Here is a 25,945-nt window from a genome sequence, read left to right on the forward strand (position 1 = left end):
GAGTAAATCAAAAGAAATTCATACCCTCAGAGAGTTTGTACATTCTAGGAGCAAGAGCAGACAACAAAGTATAATATATAGTATGTTGATGTAATAAGTTATATGGTGAAGAATAAATATGAAAAGGGGACACGAAGCGCCGAAGGTATGGGGGAGTATTAAACAGTGTGGTCAGAGACTTTCACTAAGATAGCATCTGGGTGAGATCTGAAAGAAGTAAGGTAATGAAACATGAGCATGTCCAGGATCTATGTGTTCTGGGCAGAAGAAACAGCCCGTGCAAAGGCCCTGAGTCAGGAGCAAGCCTGGTGTATTAGGAGAACAGCAATAGACTGAAGCAGTTGGAGCAGAGGGAAGGAAGGAGAGAACATTTAGTAATGAAGTCAGAGAAGAAAGATGACTTCAATGGTCACATGAAGTAAACAAACTGGTTCTGTAATTTAAGCTCTCCAAAAAGCAAATCCTTTTCTATTTATATGTTTTTTCTAATAAAACTTACGCAAAGAGCAAATATGAATACTTACTCTGTCATATTTAGCAACTATTTCAGCTCGCTCCTGGGCTAGTTTGAGTGCTACATCCTGGTCTGAATCTGTGGAGAGACCAAATTCAAATTTAGATGAACTATTATTTAAAGAATCATTAATTAATCATAAAACTAAGACAAAACAGATACAAATAAAATAAATCCATACTGCATAAAATGACAAACCAGCAAAAATCAAATAAACTTAAAAGGGTGAGTTAGGTATATGTAACTACAACCTTAAAATAGCAACATATATATAATTTCAATATTATATATAATATTGAAAAGAAAGCAATTTTGTTAACATAGCATTAACTTAGGGGATATGATAAATCTTATCCCTCAAGAATCAATTTTGGATCTAATTTCAGAGAAATGAGTATTAAAGGAGAAACTAGAACTAAAAGCTCTAGGATTTCAGACAAAATCCATTTGGGTAGATTTTGAGAAGAGCACTCAAGGCTCTTAGAAATTACTGGGCTCCATCCACAAAGACCTCAGGAGTTATTTAAAAACTATTTCTCTTACATGATGAAAATAATCATTTCTTCATTTAACCTCTCAGGCCCCCTTGTCAATGCCCCAAATATTATAATAATCTCCAGTTTTCCTCTCCTCCTCCACACACACACACACACACACACACACACACACACACACACACCCTTCTTTATTACCACCAGGTATTTTTCAAAAACACAAATCTGACAACAAAAGTAGAGATCATAACATAAAATAGTATGAATATGATTACACATCCCAAGTACCATGAGTAAAAATAAAAGACTAATGACAGACTATGTAAATGGCATCTCTGATCAAGAAGAAGACAGCATTCCACTGGAAGATTGGGTCAAGGGATGAGCAAGACATTCACAAGAGCAACAGCAGCAGGGGCAACTATATTTGTACCCTTACTAAGTGCCTGGCATAGAATAAGATACTGCCAGGCAGCAGACACTATGGTGAAGAGCACTTTGTAACACTCTAAGATAGGTATTATGTTAATCCTACTACACAGATGGAAAAAAATGAGGTTTAGAGATTTGAACCAACTTGTCTAAGCTCTCGACGCTAGTTAATAGCAAAGCCAGGATTTAAATCCAGACAGTGGTGACTCCATATAAGCATTACTTTATAAGCATGATTACTAAAGACAAGAGAAAGAACTTCCCATTAACGATGGCAGATGGAACAAGCATCCATTGCTCCTTAAACAGAACTAAAATGAAAAAAGAGGGATTCTTTAAAGCCCATCCCTCAAAGGCTCAGCAAATGGTAACTCCTGAGGAGAGGGAAGGGTGGGGTTAAAAACAGGGAGTTGATTAAAGGCATCAACTCCCTGAGAGTTGAAGGGATGTGCCCGTATGGAGCAGAGGTTGGGAGCACAGACCCTCACCCTCCAAAGCAGGAAACTAATAGATGATGCCTAAAACTGCAGAAGCAGAAGTGGCAATAGAGGCATGTTATCTCTCACTATGGAAGTAAACAGAAAAAGAATCAGCTAGGGGAGTAAGCAGTGAGGAGGGAGGGGTATGAAAGTCAGCTATTTTTCGAAAGAAGTCTTACAAACTGCTGAATCTTTAAGCCAAGGATAGCTCTGATAAAAATAAAATCTAAATTTAAAAGCCATGACATGGGGGGGAAATCAAACTCATTAGAAACTAAAGATAAGCAAGTTTTAAAATATCCCTTTGCACCTAACCAAAAATGCAATGATATTGATCAATGCTGACAAAGTGTGGGCAAATCTGCAGTACCTTACACTGAGGATAGAATTATAAATGCATAAATCTTTCCAGAAAGAAATTTGATAATATGTATCAAAAATCTTAAAAACAGGTATATCGTTTACCCAACAATTCCACCTCTAGGGATTTATATCAGTGAGATCATCAAACAAGCACAAGATTGTTTATAATAGTCAAAATACCAAAATGGGAATCTGTAAATTTTTAAAACTATATTTAGTAAAAAACGTTTATGCCACTGCTTTTCTCAGACTATAAAGTGTCAATATGCTGTCCTTTGGGGAAAATCTGAATCCATAATATAATGGTTCAATAAAATAAAAATACAGACTAGTTCAGATTTTCATAGTGAACTAATGTAATCAGAAGTCTGGGATAATCAACTCAGTTATATACATATTCATTATCCTATTTTAGATTTATGAACCTTTGTCAATTCCTTTTTCCCTCTTCTGTCGCCCAGCTTTAAAACATTATACTAACACTTCTGCAAAAGGGAAGGGAAAGTAAATCAATAGAAATTAAACAAAAACTAAAAAACCTGACTACTTATTAAGTTGCATTTCCATGATCAGGACAGCTAAGCGTGAATTTCTATGGTGATTAGGCCAATTCAGTGGATGAGCATTTTCTATGAATGTATTTTACACCAGTCCTTTATTCCTGCTACCAGTTGTAGGAGTTGCAACTATATTTTGAACTTAATGACAAAGGTTTTAAAGAATAAAGGCAAAAACAAAAACAGTATGGAGTTGAGAAGTAATGCAAAGTATCCCAAGAAAACATAACTGTAACATTTAAAGCTTCATACGAATTATCTCTAGTCTAGAGATTTCCAGAAAAGAAAACCTAACCATATAACAGAGGTTGTATTAGAACTGGCTGAGACTGTATCCTAATTTTATGAGAGAAAGATGATATACTTTACCATAATTAGAACAGCTGGCTCAACTCTAAATCAAATAAATGCTCTGTATCTTTAAATTCCTTTAGAAATTCCTTATCTTAGTATTTTTCCATGGGGAGAAAACTTTATAATATTAATGAATGTATTCTATAAAGAAAGCAAATTTAAAGTCAAACTAATTTTATAAAATACAGTCAAACCTGCTTTAATGGAAATGCCAACCTTTTTCAACAGAGTTTAAAGACATTATTTAATAATCCGCATTGTGAAACAATCATCTTTAGAGTAAGAAGTAGCATCCTTAAGTAAAACATGCGATAGTTAAATTGTATTCCATACTGTCTGATCTATAGCTGAGAAGTTAATTAAGAATTACACTCAAGTACTCCCTTTAGTTTCATTCTACTTGCTCACTTAGAAATTCCATCGCAAGAACAAAGAGTTTGCCCTACAACATTGACCCAGGGATACCAGCAGCTGTCTTGCGTCTGTGTGTCAGTGTGCACCAAGTTCCAGGCACCTATTAAACATGACAGCTGTGTTACTTGGTACTTGTATCACATGTCATTCTCAAATTTAAAAAATCTATTATATTATTCAAGCCAAATTAAATCAAATTATTCTTATTGACTTTACATCTAATATAACAAGGTTTCAAAGTTTAAGACGCAAATTTTAAAAAGTGAGGATAAAAGAATAAAGGATGCTTGGATTAAATAATACTCAGTAACACAGGAAAACATCATTGGGCCCAAATTTATGAAAGACAATGACAACTATAGCATTTTAAGAAGTATTTTATAACATTTTAAGAAGACCTTTATCTCACTTAAACACAGAAACTGTTAAAAAAAATCAAGTATCCTCCTGAATTACATTTTTTAAAAGCAGGCATTGTAACTCAGTATTACTCAGTTAACCCCAAATTCTAATGAACAATTCATTCCAAGTTGTTAAGTTTCTAATTCAATCCAATAAAATAAAATTGACAGCAGACCATTTGTCCTGGTGTACATTTTGAAAGATGAACATTAAATATATAAAAATCAACAAATTTAATTTAAAAATTACTTTACCCTTTAGATACCCAGTCTGGCCTTGGGAATTAACAACAGCTTCAGTCCTCATAGAGTAAAGTTATCTATTCCAAGATTCACTATTATTTTACAATTCTCAAGCATATCAAGAGTGTAAGGTGATACCTCACATATTCTGCAACAAACTGAAACAGAAAAATGGAAGGCAGTTCTACGTTAAACTATCAGTGAAACAAGCACAAGAAAGAAGACATTTCAGATATGTTTTAAGGGAGAAAAAAGACCTTGCTGTGGTTACATGGACTACAAATATTCAAACAAAGATGATATTTGTTGAGGGTAAAACATGTCTTTCAGGCTAGATCCCAAGTATGAACCACACCAGCCTACACCCAGCATTCCATCTAATAACAAACAGGGGCTTTAAACAAGCAGCTTCAGAATAGGCCTTATTCTTGTACTTCAAAATCAGCCACATTCTTATTATTAATTTTAATAAAGTTTGTCATGAGACAACAAGGAAAATTTTTAGTTAAAACTTTAAAGCTAAGTAGAAATGCTCTCCTCCTCAAGTATATTGTACATCGTAACATAATTTTAATGATAATTTTTTATATGAAAACTGCTCCTGTTTCAGACTCTGAACAAATACATGGTAAATTTTGGAAAGTTTTGGACATTTTTAACATACCACACATATACAAATAAAACAGAAGTTTTATGTACTAATATGTATAACTACGGCAGGATGGCACTGTGAAAATTTCTGTTTATCCACTCCTCTTCCCTTCATTGCTTCCTTCTTTCTTCTAAAAGGGTAGGGGACCTACAATTTGGAAACCACTTTGTGAAAGTAGCAGCCATGTTAGGCAAGACATGCTTATGAACATTAATTACACTGAACTGCACACTAATGAATTAAATTGATGTTCAGCTTAAGTCAGTTGTAACATTCAATATAAGCAAAAAAAATCTCAGAAGTTTAGAGAGGGGGAAAATGTCAAGTCATTTACCAAGGCATGAGAATCAGGCTGGCAGCAAACTATCAACTAGAAGATAATGAAGCACTATTTTCAAAGTTCTGAGAAAAAATGATCAGGAACTTGGAATTCTATACCTCTATACTAAGCCAAGCTATCAATTAAGCATGAGGAAAAAATACAATCATTTTTAGATATTACAAAATATGGTAAGATGAAGAATGACTGCCCCCCTCCACCCAACAAATGTCCACATCTGAATCTCTGGAACCTGTGAATATACCTTATGTAGCAAAAGGAATCTGCAGATATAGTTAAGTAGGGATCTTGAGATGGGGAGATTATCGTGTATCACGCAGGTGGCCCAATGTCACACACTTTATAAAAGGGAGACAAGAAGGTCAAAGGAGGAAGTAGGAGATGTGACGACGGAAGCAAGAGGTTGCAATGATGTGAGAAAGGAAAGCGTCATGTGGCCTCCAGAAATTAGATAAGGCAAGGAAACAAGTTCTCTTTTAGTGGCTCCAGAAGAAATCAGCCCTCTGACACCTTGACTTTAGCCCAGTGAAATTGATTTCAGGCGTCTGGCCTCCAGAACTGTAAGAAAATAAATTTATGTTGTTTCAAACCACGGAGTTTGTGATAATTTGTTACAGTAGCAATAAGAAACTAATATAAAAATTCAAACTTTCTCTTAAGAAGGCTTTGAGAATATACTACTGAAAAACAAAATAACAGCAACCAAAAGAATTGAAAAAGACTCTCTCCTTGTGCAAATATCAATCAGGCTCAATAGACCTCCTCTCAGTTAGGTCCCAGTCTTGGTCACCTGTCCTGCATTCCACCTGCCTAGCCCAAGTTTAGCAAGAATCCTGCTAAGTTAGTTGAGTGAGAGTTGTCTCCACCACGCTCCACCCCCCAACCCTTGATATCTGATTATCCTTGATACCTGGTCAGAGTCCTCATTCCCCACCCTTGATATCCGATCACCCTTGATATCTCTTCAGATTCCTCACCCACCATGCTTAATATCTGATCATCCTGCCCTGCCTTTATCAAGAATCCAGAGGTTTAGCAAGAATCCCCCTACCCTTGATGTCTCCTCTTAGTAACTGTTCATCTACCAAATTCCTCACTCTTCCTGTTGGCTATAAATCCCTACTTGTCCTTACTGTATTTGAAATTGAGCCCAATCTTTTCTGCTGTGATAGTTTTGACACCTAATGCAATAGTCCTAGATAAAGATTTATTTACTGTTAATAAGTGTCATCATAATTTTTTCTTTAACAGAATCAAAAAGAGGGGCAGACGCAGGATCATGAAATCTGAGAAAGCTAAAATAAGGCATTTCCAGATGCCAACTGTGTAGTTGCCTAGAGAGCACCCAGCCTACATTAGAATAGGGAATACAAAGTGTCTTTCAATAAGAAAATGGATTCTAGGCAACATATAGATCCTGGATATTATCAGCGATACAGTAAAAGCTTACATATAAAAGACACTTAAAAAGAGGGTGACAGGACTATTAGAAATCTCATAACAAGCAAAGCAGAGTGTCAAGTCAGTCAAATATGAAGTAATGTACAAAGGGGCATGGCTGTGAATCTGATGGCATATGGAAAAAGTGAGTTCATTTGACCCTGATACTTTCAACATTAGGATTATATTTCCTTCCTACATACCTCATCATAACACTTGAGATTGAAGTAAATGATATTGACATTATTATGATTACATAAGAATTTTATTGGCTTTTAATGCTCATAATTAGTATAGAAAAGTATCTAAAACTGAACTCTCATCTGCACACATACACCCCCCCACTCTAAACCTAATCCCCTACCCTAGAAGCAGTCACTCTTACCTACCAAAAGTACCCTCCACACCACACAAGAATCTGAATGTATGCATGCACACATACATATATTTAAATCTCCTTTTCCTAGTCAAACACTATAATCATCTTATAAGTAATCCAACACCTTACTCTCTTTTGTTTAACAGTACATCTTAGAGATTGTGCATATCAACACCTACAGATCTTCCCAGTGGTGTGCCAATAAAGATTTAGCAAGCAGTTTTTGGAGGCAAGAAGCAGAGTCTGTGAGCCCAGATTTGTGGCGTCTGCCAATTTCCATGCTGTGATACTCCCACTGTGGTGGCCAATACTAAGCTATCAAGGTGATATTACTAAACACAGAGTTCAGGCTGGCTCCAATACATCACTGCATCTACCTCAACCTTCTTGACAGTTGTAAGGTTTCCTAATATATTAACATAACTTATTCAACCAATCCTCTCTTAGGAATTTGAACTAGGATAAACTGAGAGAGTCCATTTGTAATGGAAGTTAAATGAAACATCAGGAGGTAAAGGCACAATAGTCAATAGTGACCAAAGGCAAGCTGAAAAAGTGAGAAAGCAAAAATGACCAGTAAGCTGAGAAAAAGCAGCTGTTGCAAAGGGAAACAGCACCTGATATGCAGAACAAAGCAGAGAGCCTGCCCATCCCTGAAGCTGCTTCATGCCTCAGTTCCTGGTGGCTTTCATTTCAAGTTCAACGTATTCACATGGCACATGCTTTTACCCTGAAGTAATTTGAATAAGTGATGCATGTCTATGATTTGAGTTCCTTAATTCCATCGCATCTTTCAACCAAAAGAGGGCCTATGAATCAACTGTGCCTAAGCAGTAGTTTCAGTTATTTGGATTGCTTCCTCACTATAACAATGACTAAGACATATCAAGAATAAAGGTTCTTTTGATGGTAAAATCATAATAGGCACCACCGCTAAAACTTCAGTGTTTATTTTGCTATGCTCTAGATCCAGGCTGGAAGGAATGCTCAGAGAAGAAATAAGCAGAATTAAGCAGATCAACTACAAAACACAACTAAAAACAAACAAAATAAAGGAAGATGAACCAGTCATAAGAGAACCTGAAATACTGCTTATTTTAATAGGCTATTCTGTGCAAGATGAAATTAAATATGGGCACCTATAAGTTACATATACTGCCCCCCCCAACTCTGCCCTGGCAAGAAAGCTTATTCTTAAATAGAATCCCAGGATACTACGGTAGCTAAGCCAAAAGCACCATCAGTGGTCCTGTGAGAACTGACCCAGAATTTCCTGTCCCTTATATCCCCTCCTTTGGGTTATCAGTGTGGGGTGTGTGGAAGGGACTATCACCCAATAACTTCTTTGCACTCTAGCCCACTCCCATTTCCATCTCTCATAGCTCAGTTAATTTCATGTTAAACAAATGTCTTATCAAAAAATGCACAACCTCAAAAACCCATTTATCTCCTTCCTTCTCCCAAAGTGTAATAATCTTAGTAAAATCATCTGGCTTCCTTTGCTCTTTCTCATGTTCACTTGGGAACAAAACAACAAAAGATTCTGATCATAGCTGCAATTATAAAAACAGTATAAATAATCATGATCAAGGAGGGGACAGCCAAAGGCTGAAAACTAAATGCATGAAAGAACCAATGTCATAAACCCAAAAGTCCTCAAATTTGCCGAGACTTCCTCTTCAGAAGAGCTACACAAGTATCCATGTACATTTTCATATTCCTCTGGTTTAATATGCAACACCTGATCAAATAAAAGTGATCAAAATAACCCAAAATGTTCTTCAATTTTAGCTTTGATTTTAATTATCAGCGTAAATATGATATATACCTCTCCATTCAAAGTATTTCCAATATATCACTATCAGCAGTTTATCAACATTTTATATCATGCTTTAAATGAATAGTTTTAAATATTTTCATTAAATTTGCAGAACACATTTCTTCAAACAAACTCTTATATAGGAGTCCAATTTTTAAGCAAGATGGGTGAGTGGAGTTGAGGAGAGATGCAGCAAAAGTTCTCTTAGCTTGATCTCCCTCCTTCCCCCAGGGACCCCCAGGACCTCTGCAGAACTGCTAGTGCTACACAGACCAAGCAAGGAAGTTGTACCCACCTGCTTTCTTCCATTAATACACTTATTATCTATTGTTCAAATGATTTCCCTTCCAATCAGCTTCCTAACTGCCATCTCAACCTCCCTTTCATAGAGTCCCCTACAATTCTCCAGGTCCTTCTCTTCCTTTTATAAATAAAAAGATCAACATTCTAAAATTGGTAGGTTGTTTCATTTGTAAGCATATACTTTAAAACCTTGAAGAACAGGACACATCTCCAACATTTAAAACATGAAGCAGCCCAGCCGGGCATGGCTCAGCAGTTGAGCATCGACCTAGGATCCAGACGATCAGGGTTTGATTCCCGGTCAGGGCACATGCCCGGGTTGCGGGCGGCAGCCGATCAATGACTCTCTCATCATTGATGTTTCTATCTCTCTCTCCCTCTCCCTTCCTCTCTCTGAAATCAATAAAGATATATTTAAAAAATAAATAAATAAAACATGGAGCACCCAGAGTCAAGTAGATATTTCATATTTCTATAACTAATAAAATATTTTAAGTCATAGTTTTAACAATTTCTGGGTAGGCTTCTATTACTTGCTTCCTAATTTCTAGAAAGATAAGAAACAGTATGTAAAGCCCTAGAAACAATTCCTGACAAGAATTCATTATAAGAGAGAAGATCATTTTTCCCCTCAAACTTAATCATGAATTATAGGCTGCTTCTAGATGATCCGCCTTACCACTGCACATGGCCCTGACGGTGGAGCTGGCCACTGCTTCTTTTGGTCAACTGTATTTCCAATTATGTTTTATTTAATATTTAATATGACATGTTTCTTCTATTGAATTGTAATCTCCATGAACAAAGGATAGTATCTCATTCATCCTGGTAGCTCCAGAATCAACAACAGTGCCCAGCACATAGTAGCTGCTCACTAAATATTTCTTAAAAGGATAAGAAAAATTACTCAAAATTAATTACTAATGTGAATTATTCAATCAGGTAAGCACTTAATATATCACTACAAAAAGTAAACCTTTGCCAAAGATTCTTTGCTTTCTCATATATTTTATTGTTTTTTTTTAATTCTATTTCAAGATAGCATTTACGATTTTATTGAGTCTAAAATTCAGATGAGAGCCCTTTGGGCGTGACTCAGTGGTTGAGCATCGACCTAGGATCCAGGCGATCGGGGTTCGATTCCTGGTCAGGGCACATGCCCGGGTTGTGGGCTCGATCAATGACTCTCTCATCATTGATGTTTCTATCTCTCTCTCTCTCTCTCCTTTCCTCCCTCTGAAATCAATAAAGATATTTAAAATAAATAAAAATAAATAAATAAATAAATAAATAAATAAATAAATAAATAAATAAATAAATAAATAAAATTCAGATGAGAAGTCACAACCTATTTCTGATTAGCACTTCTGATTATTTACTAATCCTTTATATCCATTAAGGAATGTACAGATGGGTAAATGGACGAACAGACGGACAAACAGAAGGACATGAATGAATGTATGTCACGAGCTTTTGAAAGATGAAGGAAACCAGAAACTTGTTTGCTATGTCTAAGTTCCTATCTACTCCTCTCCACCTGCTTTCCTTTATCTAGCTCCCAATCTACTCACAGAACTTCACAGTCTCACTTTCTTTTCTGGAAGGTCATGTTGACTTGGCTGTGTGCTCCCATCATGCTTCGTTCATGCGGAAGGGACTTTAGCTAGAGCAACACTCTGGAACTCTCTTCCCCACTCTTGCCTTACTCTTCTCATGGGGGCAGGACTTTTGGGGTCAAGGAGTGAGAAAGGAGCACCGTGCAAGGCTAGCTAAGCTCCTGCCTTTCTCTCTCAGACATCCTGTCCCTGGGTGCATGCCCGCTGCTCTGCTCTCCATGCAGGAAGGCATCTGTCTGTCCTGAAGGGAGGTCTGGTGTTGTTCAGCCGTGCTAGTTACCCCGGGGGTAAGTCTGTCTAAGTCAAGATGAGTTAATAAACCCTCTTACTTTAGATCTAATGCCATGTGTCCTGCAATCAGCCAAGAGGAGTCATTCTGACCTCCATCCGTCAGTCTCCTGTGTCTTACTTCTCAAAGAGAATAGCATCACTCCTGGTTCCCCAGAACTCCCAGTCAGACAACTCCTACGTTCATGTGTAAGATGATTCACAGAGAAAAAGGATATGAAGTGATGTAATATTATTTAAATACCTACCATTACTACTGATGAGAAACATAATTACTGGTTGTTGAATATGAGTATAATTTCCATTTGGGGGGCAGGGCTGAAGGACAAAATTGCCAACAACAGATACTTAGAACCAAGACAAGCATATGAGTCATTTTACTCACTTAAACCCGCCTACGCTTGCTGGCAAACTCAAGATTGTACCTTAGCTGAGTTTCTGCCAGCATGATCATTTTAACAGATGACACAAGGCTGGTTTGTAACAACTCCTTGTTTGTGGATACTTTATAACCTGTTTAGTGAGAGCTTACTGTCAGACACCATGCTGGGCATTTACCATACATAGTCTCACATAATCCACACAGCGAACCACCTACTCTGTTAGTTTACTACTATCCCCAGTTTACGTATGGGGAGCCCGAGGTGTAGAAAGGTTACGTCACTCAGATCCTATGGTAAGTAAGTGGCAGAGCAGGACAAAAGTCAGGCTTTCTGACTTCAAAGCCGTTTCTTACCACTAAGCTATATTGCTGAAGTTTAAGTAGATGATACTTTTATATTTCTTCTCACTTCTGTTATTCCTTACACTTCTTTTCTTAGAAACAAATCTACCTGATTCCTGTGAATTCTTCACAGTTGTGTTTTCTGGGTTCCAGGAGCTTTGCAATCTTATCACACTAAATTGTCAATTACTTGTGCAAAATGGAGACCAGTGAGGTTGTAGAGAATCAAAAAGCCATTAAGATGAACTTTTCTTTGTGATCATAAGCAACTGTACTGCTTCTATTATGTTTTAAGCTGTGTGTTTTAGGAAAATAACAGGAAATAATTGAGAAACATTAAAAAAAAATTGACAGAATATTCATCAAATAGATACTGATGTTCTTTACTAAAATACCTTATGCTTCTACTTGTAGAAAGAATTCTGTGAATCCACATCATGTACTTACCTTTCACAACTCTTTCAGCTCATTTGGAATTATAAGCATATACAGTTATATTCATTACAATAAAAGTTTGTGTTTAATTCAGCCCAAGGGGGTGAAGAAATTATGCAATTATAGCAAATGCTTATAGACCAGATATAAGTCAAAGGGGGTATGAGAGAATTCATAGACTGCCCACCTTAACAGTAACTAATTCTACCGCCAGTTTGGCAAATCCTATTCTCAACCCAATGGTGACTTTTCTACTCTTTAAATAAAGAATGATGCCCAAATAACAAATTGTGCCTTAAATGGAATACAAAAACAAAAACTAAGTATTATCTTCAACAACTGAGTAGCACACAGGAAGAAATTGTATTAATACAGAAACAAAAGTATGAGCTATGCAAGTATGATTTGGTCCCTGAATGCCCTTAGGTTCAAATTGGAACAGAAGGCTATCAAAAGTCAGCAATTTAGGACCTAATAAATACAAATGCTCATATCACACTGAAGCTGTCGTTCATTTAATCAGAGGAGGAGGAGGAGGGGGAGGAGGGAGGAGGAGGGGGAGGGGGATAGGGAGAGGGAGGAGGAGAGGGTGCCCTAAGCTCCAAGCACAGCATCACATAATTCTCACAACACGAAGCTATGTTCAGCACATCTCACCAAACAAATCCTAAGAACATTATAAGTATCTCACAGGTGTATTTGTGTTTAATATGGTATGTATTCTTTACATTCTGTTACTGTTATTGTGCTAATAACGATGTGTTAGGGTGACTTGGATAAGTAAGATTTAAAGTCTGTCCTCTTGCCCACTGTTACAAAAGTTGAGGGGGGGGGGAAGAAATGTGTCTGTGAACCTCTAAATTAATAAGGCACAAGCTACCGACAACTAGTGCACAGTAACCAGGAAGTAAGTGAGTGGATTTCAGTGTGCTGAAACCTCCATGTGCTGGTTGTGTTTCCTCAAGCAACAGCCTACTCCAGTAAAAAGAAAAACCTTCCAAGATCTGCAAAGGAAGACTTCCCAAGTTACTTATGCCTATACATTTTCAGATAGCCAAGTTCCTAAGGTTTTACTCCACTGTTACCATAAAGCTGCCATAGAGTTTTAAGGACATAAAATAAATTTCAGTAGTATCTGATTATTATAAACATGCAAGCAAATTTTTCCAAATGTTAAATTGGGACAACTAAATATTGTTTTCATATACAACTAAATACAATTGAGCTTATTTTACTATGCTGTACTAGTTATCAACTGCCAGACCCTGGGCAGAAAACAGAGAAATGTGAGCTCCCCATCAATGGATTTCAGTTGACTTATATTCTCCATTCAATGTAACCCAGTCCCACTGTTAATTTTTTTTCCCAAGCCCTTTTAAACCACCTTTTTTTTTCTATATACAACACATATGTTCTTCAGAGTAAAGATTCATTAATCCTAAAGTATATCAAACTTTAAAATACAATATTTGCAACACTACTACTGGCAGTTTGTTAATATATAAATATTGAAAAAATTCCCAGCAAACAAAAGTCCTGGACCAGATGGATTTACAGGCGAGTTTCACCAAACATTCAAAGAAGAATTAACACCTATTCTATTCAAACTATTCCAGAAAATTCAAGAGGAGGGAAAACTCCCAAACTCTTTTTATGAGGCCAGCATTATCCTAATCCTAAAACCAGATAAAGATACTACAAAGAAAGAAAATTACAGGCCAATATCCCTGATGAACATAGATGCTAAAATCCTCACTAAAATACTAGCAAATCGGATCCAGCAATACACTAAAAAGATCATACATCATGACCAAGTGGGATTTATTCCGGGGATGCAAGGCTGGTACAACATCCGCAAATCAATAAATGTGACACATCACATAAACAAAATGAGGGACAAAAATCATATGATCATATCAATAGATGCAGAAAAGGGATTCGACAAAATCCACCACCCATTTCTGATAAAAACTCTCAGCAAAGTGGGAATAGAGGAATCATACCTCAACATAGTAAAGACAGACCTACAGCCAACATCATACTCAATGGGCAAAAACTAAAACCATTTCCATTAAAAACCGGAACAAGACAGGGATGTCCACTTTCACCATTCTTATTCAACACAGTACTGGAAGTCCTCACCATAGCCATCAGACAGGAAGAAAACATAAAAGGTATCCAAATTGGAAAGGGGGAAGTAAAACTGTCATTATTTGCAGATGACATGATATTGTACATAGAAAACCCTAAAGACTCCACCAAAGTACTACTAAATTTGATAAACGAATTTGGCAAGGTAGCTGGATACAAAATTAACATCCGGAAATCAATGGCATTCTTATACACCAACAATGAACTTTCAGAGAGAGAAATTAAAAAAGCAATGCCATTTACCACTGCGACGAAAAAAAAAAGATACCTAGGAATAAACTTAACTAAGGATGTAAAAACCTGTACTCAGAAAACTACATGACACTGAAAAAAGAAGTAGAGGAAGATTTAAACAAGTGGAAGAATATACCATGCTCATGGATAGGAAGAATTAATATCATTAAAATGTCCATACTATCCAAAGCCATTTATAAATTCAATGCAATTCCTATTCAAATACCAACAGCATATTTCACAGACCTAGAACAAACATTTCAAAAATTCATATGGAACCAAAAAAGACCCCGAATAGCTGCAGCCATCTTGAGAAAAAAGAACAGAGTGGGAGGGATCACATTACCAGATTTCAAACTGTATTACAAAGCCACTGTAATCAAAACAGCCTAGTATTGGTACAACAACAGGCATGTAAATCAATGGAACAGAACAGAGACCCCCAGAAGTAGACCCACGGCATTATGGTCAGTTAATATTTGACAAAGGAGGCAAGAGTATCCCATGGAGTAAAGACAGTCTCTTCAATAAGTGGTGCTGGGAAAATTGGACAGGTACATGCAAAAAAATGAAAACTAGACCACCAACTTTCACCATACACAAAAATAAACTCGAAATGGATAAAAGACTTAAATGTAAGTCACGAAACCATAAAAATCCTGTAAGAAAACATAGGCAGTAAAGTCACAGACACCCCACGTAGTGGAATTTTCACTGATACACCTCCTAGGGCAAGAGAAACAAAAGAAAAAATAAACATATGGGACTACATTAAACTAAAAAGCTTCTGCACAGCAAAAGAAAACAACCTCAAAATACAAAGGAACCCCACGGTTTGGGAAAATATATTTGCCAAGTATGTTTCTGATAAGGGGCTAATTTCCAAAGTGTACAAAGAGCTTATACTACTCAGCAAGAGGAAGACAAACAACCCAATAAGAAATGGGCAAAGGACCTGAATAGACACTTCTCCAAAGAGGACATACGGATGGCCAAGAGACACATGAGAAAATGCTCAATGTCACTAATCATCAGAGAGATGCAAATTAAAACCACAATGAGGCATCACTTCACACCTGTCAGAATGGCTACCATCAACAAATCAACAAACAACATGTGCTGGCGAGGGTGTGGAGAAAGGGGAACCCTAGTACACTGCTGGTGGGAATGCAGACTGATGCAACCACTATGGAAAACAGTATGGAGGTTCCTCAAAATATTAGAAATGGAGCTGCCATTTGACCCAGTGATTCCACTCTTAGGAATGTATCCTAAGAATCCTGAAACATTAATCAGAAAGAATATATGTACCCCGATGTTCATAGCAGCACAGTTTACAATAGCCAAGATCTGGAAACAGCCCAAGTGCCCATCAGTAGATGAGTGGATAAAAAAGCTGTGGGACATTTACAGCATGGAATACTATGCAGCTGTAAAGAAGAAGAATCTCGTACCCTTCGGGACAGTATGGATGGGCCTGGAGAATATTATGCTAAGTGAAATAAGCCAGGCAGCAAAAGACAAATATCACATGATCTCCCTTATACGTGGAATCTAAAGAACTTAATAAACTGATGAACAGAATAGATTCTATGACATGGAAGCACAGATGAGACTGACGAATGTCAGAGGGATGGAGGAGGGCGGGTGGGTGGAGGGGGAGAGAGTAACCAAAGAATTTATATGCATATATGCACAACCCAAGGACACGGACAATGGTGGGGAGAGGGACTGGGGAGAGGGAAGGGACCGGGTGGAACAGGTCATTGGGGAGAAAAAGGGACATCTGTAATATTTTAAACAAAAATAAAATTAAATATATATATAGTACAAAGCAGTCTTTTCTGACAAAGAAATCTGAATAAAACAAAGTCAATATTGTTCGCAAACACTAAAGGAATGGGGAGTAACTTAACTGCATCATTGCTTCAATGGAGGCAAAGCTGTTTCAAGAAACATCCACTTAGTAAAATTATTGTGTCAATTCAATTTGAATATCATTTTGGAACATAAATGTGCACAATTTAAAGAGCAGACACCTTCACAAATTATTAGCTCTGACTTATACAAATACCAAAATATAAGTGAAAGAATTTCAGTCTGAATTAGAGAAAAATCAGCAGTGCAGCACATTAATATTGCAATATCTTCAATATGTAACTGTCTAGGACCAAGGAACAAGTCCTCTTCGCTTCTGGCATTTGCTGGTTAGCAGCAGGGTAGGTAATAAAGTTCCCTTAGCTTTATATTGAGACAACATTTGAAAAATGATTCTATAAGTAGCCACAATTTTTGTAGTCATGTGTTTATTCAGCAGTTTTGAGAAGGGCCAGCCGTGTACTCAGGACCCTGAAGTAGAATGGGGCGATCGGGGAGCCTGCCCAAGGTAGCTGGAGTCTCCCGACACCACACTGTAATAAGGGCTTCAAGAGAAGTACATACAGTGTGCTGTGAGACCAACACAGAGCCAGAAATGGACCCCGGCTGAGGGAATCGGGAAAGGCTTGGAAAAGGTGACCTTTAATTTCACACCTCAGCTGTATTTGATGATTTAAAATATTTTCTTAGTCTTGAAATTCACTGCGTAAATCATACAACTTTCCCTCAGTTCTCCCACCTCCCTTGTCATTTTTTCCTCAATACTCTGTGTTAATTCCTTCCTTTTTGTTTATTCTTGGAATATAAAGTTCCCTAGGATTTGCTCTCTAGGAGTTGCTTTCATCTCATCCTTGGCATTTGAAAATTTCAACATTGGAGCAACTCCTGACGGCCATGATATGTAACAATTGGCAATCTCCCTGAGGCATAAATTTGTTTTTGTTTTTGTTTTTTTGTTTCTTTTTAATCCTCACCAGAAGATATTTTCTTCCATTGCTTTTCACAGAAAGTGAAAGAAAGAAAAAGAAACAATGATTGGGGGCGGGGATCAAGCCTGCAACCAAGGTATGTGCCCTTGTCCAGAATTGAACCCAGGACTCTTCAGTCAGAGGGCCGAAGCTCTAACCACTGAGCAAACCAGCTAGGGCCTGAGGCATTAATTTGAATCAAGGATTGTGCATCTGAAAACAGGTCACCTGCCTAGTGAGTGAGTCTAGCTGCATAGCCCATGTCTAGCAAAACAACTTTGCTTTTCTCTACTCATTATTATAAACACACTAAATCCCACGGTTGGAGTGAAACAAAACAAAGCAAAACATAAAATGCAATGGCCTCAAAAAGAAAACAAGTAATATTTTCTAAGTAGTTCTTAATTGAGAGATTTGCTAAGGTAACACTGAGACAGCATAGGTTCCTGGGCCTGAGATCCTAAGGACACCAGATGGGCAGAAGAAACACCAGATAAGCCAACCACAAGAATGTCACCACCCCTTCACTCCCTGCTCAAAAAATGCAGAATTTTATCTCCCTTCTAAGGGCTAGCTTCTTCCACCCTGACATGGAAAATTCCACAAGCCCACCTTTTTCAAAAGGCACACTTTTTTGTGCAAGTATGCTTTGCCTCCAGCTTATAAAAGCAGCCAAGCAGAGCCAGCCCCATAGTCAGTTTGGAGGACCTTCCTTTCCTCTATACTGCCTCCCTTGTGCTCAAGCATATAAGCTTAATAAAATCTGTCTGGAAATTTCTCTGGGGTTTTCCTCGTGATTTCTATCTTAGGGAAACCCAAGAACACCAACACCATTTTAACAACCCAACAAAAAACCTCTAGATGTGATCAATAGAGGTCTTAAATGATGGGTATCACCCCAACTGTGCCATCCGAGGCCTAAAGTTACTCTAATACCAAACAATAAAACAATAAATCAAATACTATGGAAAACAAAACAAACAAAAACCCATGAACAGAAATAAGACTGGAATGAAATGCACCAAATGTTAACATTTTAACTTACAAGAGGAGGAAATATGGATATTTTTATTTTGCTCTTACACTTTTGTATTTTTTTATGATCAATAAAACACATATATTAATTTTATTATAAAATATATGTTTTAACCCTGGCTGGTGTGGATCAGTTGGTTGGAGGATCGTCCCACACACCAAAAGGTGGAAGGTTTGATTCCTGGTCAGGGCACATATCTAGGTATCAGGTTCAATGCTCAGTCAGGGCACGTGCAGGAGGCAACTGATCAATGTTTCTCACATGTTTCTCTCTCTCTCCCCCTCCCTAAAATCAATTTAAAACACACACACATATATATGGTATCCCAAAAGAATGTATACACACACTTTGAATAATTATAAAGGCAGTGTCTATTAAAATACAGCTCATTTTCAAAATTGAGCTATCAGCTGTTAAAGTGTGTATACATTTTTTGGGACACCCTTTGTATGTATGTATGTATGTGTGTTCTGTATATATGTGTATGTGTGTATTTTAAAAATATAAAGACAGATCACATTGATACCATAAGTTAGAAATTTTTTTTAAAATTTCCAGACACATTTTAAGCTTTTTAATAAAAAGCTAGAAAAAAAACTTGCTCCCCAGTTTTCTATAAGGTTTATATAGAAAGTCATAAAACAATTTTTGAAAAAAGTTATCTACAGTCATCAAAATAATTCTGCACTATCTCTATGAATACCTAAAAATTCCACTTGGAAAACCTAGTAATCAGTCATATAAGTAGATGAAGATCAGATTAAGAATACAAAGACAATTTGTGACAGCATGGAGAGACCTAGAGGGTATTATGCTAAGTGAAATAAGACAGTCAGAGAAAGACAAATACCACATGATTTAACTTCTACATGGAATCTAAAGAACACTATAAACAAAACAGAAACAGACTCATAGATACAGAGAGCAGACTGATAGTTGCTAGGGGGAGGGGAGTTGGGGTACTGGGTGAAAAAGGTGAAGGAGTTAAGATGTACAAATTGGTAATTACAAAATAGTCATGGGGATGTAAAGTACAACATAGGAAATATAGTCAAAAATATTAAAATATTGTAGTAACTAGGTATGGTGCCAATTGGGTACTTGCAATATTAAGGGGAACACTTTGTAAAGTATTTAATTGTCTAACCAATCACCTGAAACTGAATACAAAATAATACTGAATGTAAAAAAAAAAAAAAAAAAAAGAATTTAAAGACCAGCTTTCCCTTGGAAAAATGAAATGGATCAAGTTTCCTGATAGTCATTAATTCGAAAACTACTGAGTATTATTTATTGCCACTACACCTACTGCTGTAAATACAAATAAAACAAAGTTCCTCAAAAGATCAGTCTCCTGAGGGAGTCAGACACACAAAGAATCAACTATCAATAATGTAATAAATACCTTAATAGAAGCCTTTTAAAAATACTATGGAGAAGCTAATAGAAAAGAAGCAAAGTCAGGAAAAGACTTAACCTGCAAGACAACATTTGATCCAAACCTTAAAAGAACGGTAGAAACGCACCATTCAAACAAAGAAAAAGCCATGAGGCCTTAATGAAAAGTTAGGAACCACAGCAACAGGTACATCTATTTCAAGAGCACCCATCTCAACAATCATACTGGGTAGGGAAGACCGGTCTCAAAATTACATCATTTCTCTTTCCCCTTCTTTTTTCATATTATCTAATCCACCACAACTGGAGCAGAAGGTAATCCCAGGAGAAAAAGTTAGGTGTATGCAGGAAAATAGGGAAAAGGGAAAGATTTAGGGATTAGAAATTACTTTGAGCACCCGGCCGGGTGTGGCTCAGCGGCTGAGCGTCGACCTAGGATCCAGGCGATCAGGGTTCGATTCCCGGTCAGGGCACATGCCCGGGTTGTGGGCTGCAGCCAAACAATGACTCTCTCATCATTGATGTTTTCTCTCTCTCTCTCCCTCTCCTTTCCTCTCTGTGAAATCAATAAAAATATATTTAAAAAAAAGAAATTACTTTGAGGATATAAAGAAAGCAAAATGAACTTAGCAAAAATTTAACAACTAGTGTTTTGATACTACACTAGCATACCATTATTACCTGGGTCATTCAGTAGTGAATTACTAAGATAATGGCAACTGTCACCCTTGTTTTAATAATGCTAATGCTGCTCAAAAAACAAATTTTTAAAACAAATCTATGCACATCCAAATATATATTCCTTCAATTTTACAAAATGCATATATAAACTGCCATATACATTATCTTCCTGAAATTGAATATATTTGAGAAAAATAGAATATAGATTTTCAATGAAACTTGCACCACTATATTCAGGGTTTTTTAAAAAAACAACAACAAAACAGTATTAAGCCCTGGCCAGGTACCTCAATTCGTCAGAGCGTTGTCCCGACATGCCAAAGTTATGGGTTCAATCCCCAGTCAGGGCACATACAATAATCAACCATGAATGCATAAATAAGTGGAACAACAAATCAATGTTTCTGTATATTTCTCCTCTCTCCTTCTCTCTCTCTCTCTAAAAATCAATAAATGAAATAAAAATAATAAATCTTAAATGAAGCTGATACATTAAAGAGGAAAAGGCTGCCACAGGCTACAGGTGACATCTTGTCTGGAGATCCTGAAAATTCACATCTAGGATTCTTAATTGTAATCTATCCATTCCATCCCTATCCCAATGCCTCACCCACAATTACCTGGCCAAAAACTTATAAACAGGATCAGTCAGTTTCTAAATCCATATTTCACACACTAGACTAAGACTCTTTAAAGAAGTCATTAAGAGGGAAAATGAGCCTCTTCCAGAATGATGTACTTGATGAGTTATGCCAATTTCTATATGAAATATCACCATACCCCAAGGCAATTGACTATAAATAAAAACATAGTTTGCATAAATGAGCTGCCATCTTTCTCATTGTGGAAAATACTTCTTAGAAAGCACTGTCTCCAACTCACTGAGTAAACCATCTGAAATTATAGAAGGCATTTATAACAGCAACCTTAATTCCTCCTTTACAATTAAATACACAAGGCCAACTTCACAATGCAGCAAAAAAGACTGGGAACAACATAAATGTCCATCAATTCAGCTATTAAAAACCATGAAGTAAAATTATGTACAGATTTGAATTGACTTCCAAGATATATTGTAAGTAGGGGGGGGGGGGGAAGCAAGATTCAGCCCTGGCTGGTGTGGCTCACTGGTTGGAGCTTTGACCAGGGCTCCAAGGAGGTCTCGGGTTTGATTCTCGGTCAAGGGCATTACCTGGGTTGCAGGTTTGATCCAAGGCCCTGCTTGGGGAGTGTGCGGGAGGCAACCAATCAATGGATTTGTTTCTTTCACATCAATGTTTCTCTCTCTCTCTCCTCCTGGCCCCTCCCTCCCTTCCACTCTCCCTAAAAATCAATAGAAAAAAATATCCTTGGGCCTGGCCGGTGTGGCTCAGCAGTTGAGCATCAATCTATGATCCAGGAGATCACGGTTCAACTCCTGGTCAGGGCACATGCCCGGGTTGTGGGCTTGATCACCAGTAGGGGGGGTGCAGGAGGCAGTCGATCAAGGACTCTCATCATTGATGTTCTCTCTCTCTCTCCCCCTTTCCCTTCGTCTCTCTGGAATCACTAAAGACATATTTAAAATATGTATACATATATCCTTGGGTGAGGGTTAAAAAAAAAAAGCAAGGTTCAAAACAGTGGTACAACACATGGTTGGGGTTAGGGATGCACATAAACATACAAAGTTCACCGTGATTGTCCTGGGGAGATCAAAAGTAGATGGCTGAATGAAAATGACACTTATTTTTCACTGCATAACCTTTCATACACCTTCAATTGTTTACCATGTACATGTACCACCCTAGTCAAAATATAAAAATCATTTAAACAATTGTAAAGATAATTAATGTTAGGAGAAAAATCCCTCCACAGGAAAAGCTTGAAGATTTAATACTATTCCAACACAGCCACTTCTACACAAGCAAATGGTTCCCTTCTCTACTACACCCTTCTTATAGCTCCCAGTAATCAGAAACATTAGGAGGGTCAAGAATAAGCCACCTCAGCTTTTTCTGATAGAAAGACTTCACCTTCCAGTTTTCTTTACTGCTCTAAAAGAAGGAAGGGAAGAATATAAATTCAAAGAGATAGAAACTATGGCCAAGTGCATAACTACTTCTCTCCTGTGACCAGAAGAAAACCAACTAGTACTTTTTCCTCCAGTAGGTCACGCAGGCAGGGGGGCTGTGAACATGCAGAAGGAGGAGATTAAGGGTCTATATTCTACCTTTTTGATATATGAATAGAAAACCAGGCCTAGAGAAGCTGATCCTCACTCACTGCAATAATTTATAAAAGGGTTAGCACTTTACTGAGAACTCCAAAAATTAAACAAAGAATAATACAAATGCTAAAGTCATTACATTTTATGCTAGTAGGGGCTGGTTCAAATACTTTAAAAATAAGTTCAAGCCAAATGACAAAAGTTACAGGAGAATCTGCCTCAGCAGATCACACTGCAACTTTCCTGATTAATTCACTGACCAGATGAGATTTTTACTGTGGTAAGTCTGGGTTGGTTTAAAATGGATTTCTTACAGAACTTTCATTTATAGTGTTTTTGAAATGCCTTTAAAGCCTTTTGGAGGGTATTTTTTCCCCCTTCAACTCATATTTTCGATAAGTCATTGATCTTATCAAATGTAGTTTTGCCAATAGAAGTCCTTTTCAAGAAAATAGTTTTAATAAACTTGCTGACAGCCCGGCCGGGCGTGGCTCAGTGGTTGAGCATCGACCTAGGATCCAGGCGATCAGGGTTCGATTCCCGGTCAGGGCACATGCCCGGGTTGCGGGCTCGATCACTGACTCTCTCATCATTGATGTTGCTATCTCTCCCTCTCCCTCTCCTTTCCTCTCTCTGAAATCAATAAAGATATATTTTTTAAAATAAAAAATAAATAAATAAAATAAACTTGCTGACAAATAGATTACATTACTATCCTTGTGAATGGTAAGTTAATTTAATTGACCTTTTTTTTTTTAAATTAATTAATCTATTTATTTATTTAAATACATCTTTATTGATTTCAGAGAGAGGAAAGGAGAGGGAGAGACAGACAGAAACATCAATGATGAGAGAGTCATTGATCGAGCCCACAACCCGGGCATGTGCCCTGACCGGGAATCGAACCCCAATCGCCTGGATCCCAGGTCGACGCTCAACTGCTGAGCCACGCCCGGCCGGGCTAATTGGCCATTTTTAATACAGCCAATCTAATGGGTTCTTTGGTTTCCAATAAAGCCATCAATGCACTGACAATTTCACAAACTCACTATGTGCAGGGCTCTCTACAAGAGAACAACAGATTATTAAGACAATATCTGCCCGCTGGATGTTTACAATGTTGTAAAGAAATAAAAGAATCCTTACTATAAGAGATGTGTTCACCCCCAGAAACTAAATGGCAATAAGAAAAATGCAAAAGTAACAATCCTTCTTGAAGTACATCACAATCTATAGAGGTCGTCTATGTTGCTGTACAGCTTAAACTATTTCTAACATGACTAGAAAACTACAGAGCACTTCATGAATTGATTATAAGAGGTTAACTGTCTGAAGACAGAACAGAATTTTAGCGAAATCATTTCTGTTTTCTTAAAATTATAAATGAGGGCCAATTTGGATTTTTCTTCTAGGAGATGACTTCAGTTTGACTTATTTTCCTCTAGAAATCTAAGCACATCTAGAAACCAGAAGCTCAAATTGCTTGGCAAGTACACTGGAATGCCAACAGAACTCAAGTTAATTGCCTACTTCCTTTTAAATGCTATCAAGCACCATAAATCTTTTGGAATATGTGGATATCTTCATTTATAATATGCTTTAGAAAGGGCTTTCCTACTGAATTATGTCTAGAATGTGTGTATATATGTAAACACATGCAAACTTGAGCTTTCACAAAATCTACAGTCAATTGTTTCACAGCAGTATGATGGGTTCATTTAACAAATTAAATGAAATCAGTGCTATTTCACAAAATAGTCCATACTCCAGTAATTGTACTCCATTTCTGATTTTGTTTTTGTCTAATTCAACAGAATTCTCAATAACTGCTCTACCACTTATTACTGATGTAAACTCGGGCAAGTCATAACTTACATGAGCTTCACTCTCCTTACCTGTAAAAGAGAAATATAATGATGATAACATGACTAGCTAACATTTACTGCCTACTATGGGTCAGGTACTGTTCTAAGCATATATTCTCAAACCTCATACATAAACCCAAACAACCATATGGTATAGTCATTATTATTATCACCAAATTACAGATGAAGAAAGGAAGACATTCTGAGCCCAGGTGGTCTGGAACCCAGAATCCATACTCTAAGTCCTTAAGATGCAACTGTCTAAAAATTATAAAACATTTCCTGCTCAAGGTGTAGAATTTTTGTGACCATAACATTTGATCGGGCCTCATAACAGCATTTAAAAACCTTTAAGTACTATACAAATATACTTATTACTAATAAAGTCTTAAGGGCAAAGTTGATAAGATTAATTGTAAGGAATCTAAGAAGCAAAAAAAAATTTAAAAGTTAAAGGAATTGGAAGGAATCTTAAAGTGTCTCTAGCTCAACCTCCCACAAATGATGACATCAACCATATTACATCTTTAGTAAGTGGTCACTTAATTTCTCCCTTATTGCTTCTACGGATGAAAATCCCACAAGTCAGCCCATTCTATCTTGAAATGTTTTATTATTAGAAATGTCTTCCTTAGTTCTAAACAAAACTAGGCTTTTTCACATGACAAACCTATAAATACCAAATCACTGAGATACTCACACTGCTCAACACATGACATTTTATTCAAGTCCCCTCTGAAATCTGACACTCTAATTCAACATCATACCACAGAAAAGGTCTGATGTGAGAACAACTCTGTTACCTCCTTTGATCTGCAACCAAACCATTCACTTTCCTTTTCTGACTGACAAATCACTTTAATGGGCTTGTAATTAGCATATACTTAATTGAAAATATCTCAGTACTCTCTTAGGAGCGGTCTCAATCTCAGTGTAGAACTTGGCATTTTATCATTTTTAATTAAAACTTATTTTCATTTTAGTTCATTATTCAAGCCTGTAAAGATTTTCTAAGTCTGAATTTCATAACCTTTCTCAAGCTATCTCTGTCAACGTTGGACCCTCCCTCTTCCTTCATAAATCCAATGATCATAACTAAATTTTCATCCTAGCCACTGAAAAACTGTTGAATAAGCTAAGACCCTAGGACACACTAGCAAAGACCTTCACTCTGACCAACAGAAATGTAAATATGGTCCATTAATCAATTATAAAACCCTTACATGACCTATCACTTCTAGTCAATGATGGCATCACAAAAGAGTTTATCAAATACCT

At 37.0% G+C, this 25,945-nt stretch overlaps 1 protein-coding gene across 3 annotated transcripts in view; it reads right to left on the minus strand.

Annotated features, from left to right (window-relative positions):
- The window catches only part of USP6NL (USP6 N-terminal like), a gene marked incomplete at its 5' end in the record, with an annotated part of 167,218 nt that overhangs the window by 73,566 nt on the left and 67,707 nt on the right, over positions 1-25,945 (minus strand). For 2 of the 3 annotated variants that reach the window (XM_081135906.1, XM_081135905.1), the window contains one exon: positions 525-592. In XM_081135906.1, coding sequence (XP_080992032.1) covers positions 525-592 — 68 coding nt within the window. Of the gene's footprint in view, positions 1-524; positions 593-4,263; positions 4,316-25,945 lie in introns of those variants that run through there. The other variant, XM_081135907.1, reaches the window with a different exon arrangement.

Source organism: Miniopterus schreibersii, assembly GCF_964146895.1.
Source record: "Miniopterus schreibersii genome assembly, chromosome: 1".
Classification (NCBI taxonomy): domain Eukaryota; kingdom Metazoa; phylum Chordata; class Mammalia; order Chiroptera; family Miniopteridae; genus Miniopterus; species Miniopterus schreibersii.